This window comes from Lycium barbarum, chromosome 4 (assembly GCF_019175385.1).
Source record: "Lycium barbarum isolate Lr01 chromosome 4, ASM1917538v2, whole genome shotgun sequence".
Taxonomy (NCBI): Eukaryota; Viridiplantae; Streptophyta; class Magnoliopsida; order Solanales; family Solanaceae; genus Lycium; species Lycium barbarum.
The window spans coordinates 146,234,830-146,242,572 of NC_083340.1; the positions used below are offsets into that span (position 1 = coordinate 146,234,830).

General features: G+C 31.5%; 1 protein-coding gene across 2 annotated transcripts; it reads right to left on the reverse strand.

Annotated features, from left to right (window-relative positions):
* Window positions 1–265: 265 nt before the first annotated feature.
* LOC132636882 (cytokinin dehydrogenase 3-like) lies at window positions 266–3,874 on the reverse strand. Of its 2 annotated transcripts, none has more exons than XM_060353940.1 (5): window positions 3,174–3,874; window positions 2,289–2,416; window positions 1,581–1,838; window positions 957–1,225; window positions 266–820 (listed from the first exon to the last, which is right to left on the reverse strand). In XM_060353940.1, exons 1-5 carry the CDS (start codon window positions 3,802–3,804, stop codon window positions 529–531), a joined length of 1,578 nt encoding a protein of 525 aa, XP_060209923.1. In that variant the 5' UTR covers window positions 3,805–3,874; the 3' UTR covers window positions 266–528. The 2 variants fall into 2 exon arrangements, with proteins under 2 accessions (XP_060209923.1, XP_060209924.1); XM_060353941.1 differs by having other exon boundaries at window positions 651–820; window positions 901–1,225.
* Between the last annotated feature and the right edge of the window lie 3,869 nt (window positions 3,875–7,743).

The following is a 7,743-nucleotide window of genomic DNA, read 5'->3' on the forward strand; positions in this document are numbered from 1 at the left end:
AGTGTAACAAACAAGATGGCATTTAAAGAACTGAAAAAAAAAACAGACTGCTTGTGTGCGGTCAAGCTTATAAAGAGAAGGATATACAATATCTTAGTACTAAAATTGAAGATTACAAAAGTATTTGCTGGAAGCAAACAAGGTCATGTCAAATATATTTGGAGGGAGAAGAACCAATATAGTTGTACACATAAAGAAGATTTGACAATTTAGGAGAATATGTTAAGGAAGTTTGGAGTTACTTCTCAGTTCTCATGAAGGAATTGAGCCATGTGGCTTAGGAAAGAAATTAAGATTTTTATTTAATTCATCTTTTCTTTTCTTTTTGATGCTAAAGACTGATATATCATAATTAACTAGAAAACATTGCATCATTATACTTTATCTTTCAAGTAATGTACCACAAACGAAATCAACTAAAACAATAAAAACTTTTATTGTATTTTAATATCATTATTGCACAATACAACTAATTAAACACATTGCCCACCACACCTATGCTTATCCTACTACATTATTGGTGAAGAACTAATTAAAAATTCTCTGTCCAGGTGATAGAATCATCTTTGGATCAAACTGATTTTTTCTTTGTTGAAAAGTGTTCCACTTTTTCCCAAAATGTTTTATCCAATCTTCCTCTGTTTTGTAATGTGGAAGATACTGCTTAATGTTGAGGCCAGCTTTGTCACAGAAGTTCAATATTTCATCATTTTGGTCATCCAAAATCTTGCACTCAGCATATCCACTTGAAGAATGCAATAGCCCCACACAGTAAAATGTCTCCTCCTCTGGTATCACTGCTGACATTCTCTCATCCCATCTGCATTTGAAGTTATGCACACTGTTAGTGTAAAAAAAAAATTATAAAAAAAAAAGACGAAGCTAGAATTTGAATCTTACTTTTAAGTTTGGAGATTCTAAGTAATAAATTATAGTAAATAGAAGAATAGGAGTACTTTTTCCTGCTTGTTGGGTAGACAAGGATGGGTCCAGTTGGCCTGTTTTGTCTGCGTATAATGTCCACAAAAACAGCAGCATTGAAATCCATGATAGATGACTTTGGTACAAACAGATTGAGCCATGGATGAGGAACATCCCACATTCCTTTTGATTGCAGCTCTAGTTCCCCACTTCTTACTCTATTCAGAAAATCCACATAAGTGGCATCTTTCTTGAACATAAATCCAGGCAAATAGTTTAACCCTTTTACCAACTTCTTCAATTCCTGCGCAATAACAGAAAATTAGAGTAAATCTAGTGTTTTAACATAGTAATATATATATAGTAAATAACATGTTATAATCAGTTAATATACATTGATATTGTCAAAATCAATACATACTGATACTACTCCCTCTGTGCCGATATATTTATGTGATGTACTTTGACCAAACGCATCGTTGAGAAAGTAAGAATTTTGACTTGTGGTCTAAAACAAGACAGAGATATTTGTGTGGCGATATAACATCTCATTAAGGGTAAAAATAGGCGCATAGGCACAATATAATGGTAAAAATCACATTGAAGTTTAAGACTTTCTTTGTTAAGTACAATTGCAATAGTAAATGCATGGTATATACCTCATCAATAGTTTTAGCAGTGTGATCATCATAGTACTTGACCATTTCTAAGCAATAGATAATTCCATTTTGGGATAACAAGAGACTAATTTTGGTCTGATTGGAAGGTGAGAAAAATGAAGATCTCCAGTTATTTACAGAGCTTCGTTCCATCATTATTGAGCCTTCAACATAGTCCAATCCATCAATTGAAATAAGATGTTCTTGATCTTTTGTGAATTTTGAGAAATCAGCATACAACATTCTCACCCATTTCACCTACAAGAAAATAAAACAAAAACCATTATTGATCTGCAAAAAAATCAAACCACTGATAAAGCAATTACAGGCAAATCACTACAATAAACATAAATTGGTAAAAATGGTAATCCACTAAGGGCTGTTTAGTTACAGGGATTACGGGTTATCCCAATAAAAAATTTGGGAATTAAACTTGCTTGGTATTTGGTTGTGGGTATTAGCTAAAACTTGGATAAAACTTATACCAAAATCATAAGATTATCCCATATAGAAAGTGAATTATCTGTCCCGTTTATAATCCTGGGAGAGCCTTTTTTTGGAACCAAACAATCGCTTACTGTGCTATCACAAATAAAAAAATAAAATAATAATAATAATAATAATAAAAAAATATATATATATATATATATATATATATATATATATATATATATATATATATATATATTATTAAGAGTATATACTTACTCTTGTCGGTGCTTTATCCAAAACAATTCTTGCCCTGGTTATTATACCAAACTGTCCCAAACCTCCTAAAACTGCAAAAAACAGTTCTGAATTCCTGTGTTTGGAGCAAGTCACAAATTCCCCTTTACCTGAAACCAAACATGAGATAACAAAATTTAGGTACAATCATTTAATTATGTTATCATGCAACAAAAATACTAATATATCTTTAATTGTGTGAATATTTAAGGAATTTATAAACTAGTATGTTGGTCATGCACTGATATATATCAAATATAGTAACAAGTACCAACCTACCACTTCCAAATAATAAGTAAAGTTTTTTCTGACACATCTAGTAATATATGGTGAAATCTCACCTACAAGATCTTCCAGGTGGAAAAGGAGACATCACAACCTATCAAGGGATACTAGGCACATCCTTTTACATGTTAAAAGAATAAATCTACGAGTAGATCAGTATAAACTTTTTTCTAAAAGAATATTACATGGTTAGGCCCCAAACATGCATGTTTCTAGCCTTAACTAAACGTTGATAGTGACTATCTCCCCATCTTTTCTTTTGCACTTCCAATACTTTTCATTAAAATACCCAAAAGATTAAATAAAAAATAGAAAGACCTTTTATGTTTATGAGACCTTTATGAAATTAAAATATATGAAAAGTATACTGAGTAATGCTGGAAAAAAAGAATATTGCTTAAAATAACTCATTTATGTACTTGTATAGATTTTTTTTTTTTTTTACATTGTAAGATCAGGATAGGAGAATGAAGGATGGAAGTGAGAATTGAGACTTCCACTGGGACCACTAAGTTGTAAGCTTTGATATTTGTCGTATAATTTGTATAGAGGACAATAATGTACGTGCTTAGTAAAATTTACCTGTAATAACATCCATTTCATGAATATTACTGATTTGAGGACCATGTCGGAAAGTTTGGCCACTAATTCCAGCATTAGAGAGAGTACCACCAACAGTGAGGTACAAATAATCCGTCCACGAGACAGGTGCTAGGCCATGCTCGAGGGTGGCATGAAGAACATCAATCCATAACTGCTCACCGCCAACGTCCGCATAAAACCCTAAAGAAGAATCCCTAGAAACCCTAATTCCATTATTTAAATTATTATTATTAGTGGTTAAAGAATTCATTTCCACAACAACCCCATTTTGTGCCATGGCTTGTCCCCTAATGGAATGGCCATGACCTCTGGCTGCTACATGAAAAGGGACAGAAAGTCCATAGGACAATTGAATGAGGTCAATTATGTCATTAACACAAGAAGGATAAAGAACTGCAGCTGGGAATATTTCTTGAACAATTTTTCCAAAATCTTTGGAAGATGCTTTTATGGCATCTGAATTTGTACTAAGTTTAGATGAAATATTAAGGGATAGAATTTCATAAGGATTTGAAGGATTCCAAGGCCTTAACTTTCCTGTAATGGACATTAAACTACTGATAATGAAGAAAATAATGAGATTATAACCATGGGACAAAAGCTTAGTCATTTTAAAATATGGGGAAATAGAAGATCAAAGAAGGATATTAGAAGTAGGTGATTTTTGGTGAAGAGAAGAGAGAGTGATACGAGGGTATATATAGAGGGGAAATAATAATATATGCATGCAAAAGAGTGAATAAAATATTCTTGGATATAGTAGCAGTACAAGATTAGAAGATCTTGAAAAAAATAATACTGATTACATGTGGGGGGAGAAATTCCATGAAAGATACAAAAGGACAAGACTTTAGTGACAATTGCTCTTTTGACTTTATGTTCTAATTGAACGTCATAACTTTCTCATGGGAAAAATTCAGCTCTTTCATGGTATTGTCATTACATGATTAATCAAGATTCCGTGACTAGCCACCCACTAATTATGGTGTTAGTGGTGGAGCAATTATCAGTTACATACATTTAAGGATAATCAAAATATGAAAAAAGTAAATGATTGAAAAGATCAAGAAAAAAATTCAACACAATATATATACATAAAAAATCTATCTACACAGTATATATAATTTTTCAGCAAAAGTGTATCAATTAACACTCATTGGATATTAATTTAATCTATCTACATAGTATATGCACCAGTTATACTAATTTACCATGATTAAGTGTGTACTAGTTACTTATAATATAGTGATAAAAGTGGTACGTGAAAATATATATTATGTATTCATTAAATTGGCATAAACATAAAATGTCTGTGGAGTGAGTTCATACATTGTGCCTGCAGGCACGCTAGACAAGTCCCGAAAGCACACAAATTTCTAGTTATAAATACATAAGTATTTATAATAAGTAATCAGTAACCTAAAAGATAAGGCATGGTAAAATTTCACTATCGGTCTACAAATTTCATTATATTGTCGGCAGCAGTGTTTTAAAAGATAGTTTCAGGACTCGCTCCGGGGCGGGGCGCTGGCAAAATGCCCCCGGACTCACGTGCAGGACTTAGTTCTTGTGAGACTATACGCCCTAAACGCCAGACTATACGCCCTAAACATGCCTAACGTCCAATGCTCGGGGCTCACCTAACAGTTCTTACACAAATTATATGTTAAATTCCTTAATTGAAATCGTTAACCCTCATAATTCTTTAACAAATGAATGATACTTAATAGTTTTTCATCTATAGAAATAAAAAGATTGGGCGTAACTCAAATAACAAGTCGTATAGAAATAAAAAGATTGGGTGTAACTCAAATAACAAGTCATAGTATTGCATATTTACCATTTGAGAACATCGTGAGGGTGAGTATCATTAATATTTCTTTTAAAATGAAAATACATAGCCGAATTGTACATTTTCACTTGTCATTAATTAGTCTTTTGTTCTGTGTATCAAAATTATCATATTTTATTAATTCGCTATTTGAAAGTAATTTTATTTTTATTCATGAAGGAGTTACGTTTTAATTATAATACTGATAGAGTTTATTGATTATTTCTTATAGGTAGATAAAATGAATAGTATGATAGTAATATTGTTTTAAGAAATATAATGTGATTTTTTCATTGTTTGAACGTTAAGATGTTAGAGTTGATTTACATTTCATAATAGCTTTTATTTCATTGTATTGTTTATACTTGTAAAATTATGTTATATATAATTACAACTTATAAGTGGCGTATAATGAATTGTTTTGCGCGCGTGCACACACACATATGTAAAGCGCTCCGCCTTTTAAAACACCGGTCAACAGTGACAGCGTACACAATATTTTGCACCATTAGTACCAACTTATTAATTAAACTAATATATATGTGTTTATTTATACAAATAGTGTCACTTATTATCACATTTCGACTAGTATATATGCTTAAATATGAGATTTTTTTTATTTTTTTTTTGGCTATAGCTAGTTAACCGCGTTTCAGACTTTCGGCATTATACTTTTGTTGAATATTAGAGTCTCGAGTTTACTTAGTCTTTGTTTTCAATATTAAGGAACAATATGGTCATAATTAGGTATGCACATATGAAAAGTAATTTCTAAAACTATCAATTCAATATCTTATGCAATCTTCACGAATCTTTGGTTTAATTGGACGAGCAATTAGATAGACATTTTACATTTGAAAAAAAAAAAAGTATTAATCTGCAAATTAACAGTTAACACAGAGAAGGGAAATGTACTGGAAAGTTGAAGGAAACACATCAACAGGATTTTTCTTCTTCTTTTTCTAAGATTTGGTTTGTAGGTATCTGATTTGAGATAACATATGAATGTGAAAAGTCAATTCCATGTTTAATGAGCACGAATCGTCATGTCCATTTCAATAGAGATTTCATCACTTTCAGCTGATCGTATCTTTTACTTTCATTTGAGTTTTTTTTCATGTGCATGCATTAATGTTGTAGATTAACACTATTTGGGGTCTTTTTGTTTGTGGCAAATTATGCTGGTATTAGATATCCTGATATTATTTCTTATTGGCGGTTTGATTTGTTGTATTAAAGTTAACATGCATTACATAACTTCTTAGAAGAAGTTGTTTGTTTTCAAAATACCCTCCATTTTATTTAGTACAAAAATGGTATGAAGGACCTCACGGGTATCTTTGTGATTTTCATTGTCTTATCCAGGGATAACGGATGGGGCTCCTCTCCATTTTCACTCTCTCTATTTTTTCCAAGTTCCTACTTGGATGAAAGACACATGTCATAGTTAATAATTAATGGTTAAGATCTAATTGTCCAAATCAAGGTCCTAACCATAGTTAGAATAACGAATATTTTCTTTATTTACTCTAAAAAAATTTGACAATCCCAAAATTCTAACTAAAACATTATCTCACCTATAAATTAATCCTTTTTTTTTTCCTATTTATTACGTGCTCTTCCTTTCTTTTTTTTTTTTTTTGCTTCTTTTGAACTTTTTTTTTCTTGTACAATTCTTCTTAATTCCCCCCCCCCCCCCACCCCACCCCCCACACCGTCCATCTGGATATGTTCCCATATTTGTTTTTGTATACTTTGTGCTTTAATTTTAATTCAAGAAAAGAAAATTTATAAGTCATTTATATGACATGTAATAAATAGGAAAGAAAGAAAACTTTAGGATTAATTTATAGGCGAGATAGCTAGAATTTTGGGATTGTCAAATCTTTTTAGAGTAAATAAAGAAAATATTTGTTATTCTAACTATGGTTAGGACCTTGATTTGGGCAATTAGATCTCAACCATTAATTATTAACTATGACATGTGTCTTTCATCCAAATAGGAACTTGGGGAAAATGAAGAGAGTGGAAATGGAGAGGAGCCCCATCTCAGGGATAACTAGTCCTGGTACTATTATTCCACCATCTGACAGAGATAATTATTCCCAAGGTTAATTAATAATCAAGCAAGGGATAAGACAACGCTAAATTTTTATCTCGAAACTATTTATACCTGTCCAACATACCAAACAGCCCCTTATAGAACAAATTAAACTCATAGTAACACCAAATCTAGTCTTGTACAAGCATTGTAGCAAGCAAATAGAAGTGAACCGTTAGTCCAATTACTTACTAGGCTGGAATTTTGAAGTCTCGTGTTTAAGATCCCATTAGTAGATCCGGGGGCAAATCCACGGCACTAGTTCATTTAAACGGGAGTATTTTCGGCACGTATAGAAAATCACTAAATTTCAACAAATAGTATATTTAATTTCTTAATTTTAAAAATTCAATAAATTCAATGTTATAACCTTGAAAGTTTAATTCCACAGAGGTCATCTGGTTATTAAATTTGGGATTGCATTTATCCACTATTTGGTTATCGATTATAGTTAACACCGGTATAAATTATCTATTCCATTATAAGAGATGGAATTATAATCTCAGGATTATATAATCTTGGGATAACCTATTATTTTGAACCAAACGACCTCATAAAACTTAAATCTTGTATCCGCCTCTGAGTAGATCGAGACCAATAATTCACTGTGTAATTTA

Excerpts from the sequence above, each read along its gene's own strand:
- LOC132636882 (XM_060353940.1), bottom strand. The coding sequence starts at position 3,804 with ATGACTAAGCTTTTGTCCCATGGTTATAATCTCATTATTTTCTTCATT. Across the intron at positions 2,417-3,173 it reads TGAAATGGATGTTATTACAG|GTAAAGGGGAATTTGTGACT; the intron begins GTAAATTTTACT and ends GTTTGGTTTCAG. Across the intron at positions 1,226-1,580 it reads CTGCTAAAACTATTGATGAG|GAATTGAAGAAGTTGGTAAA; the intron begins GTATATACCATG and ends GTTATTGCGCAG.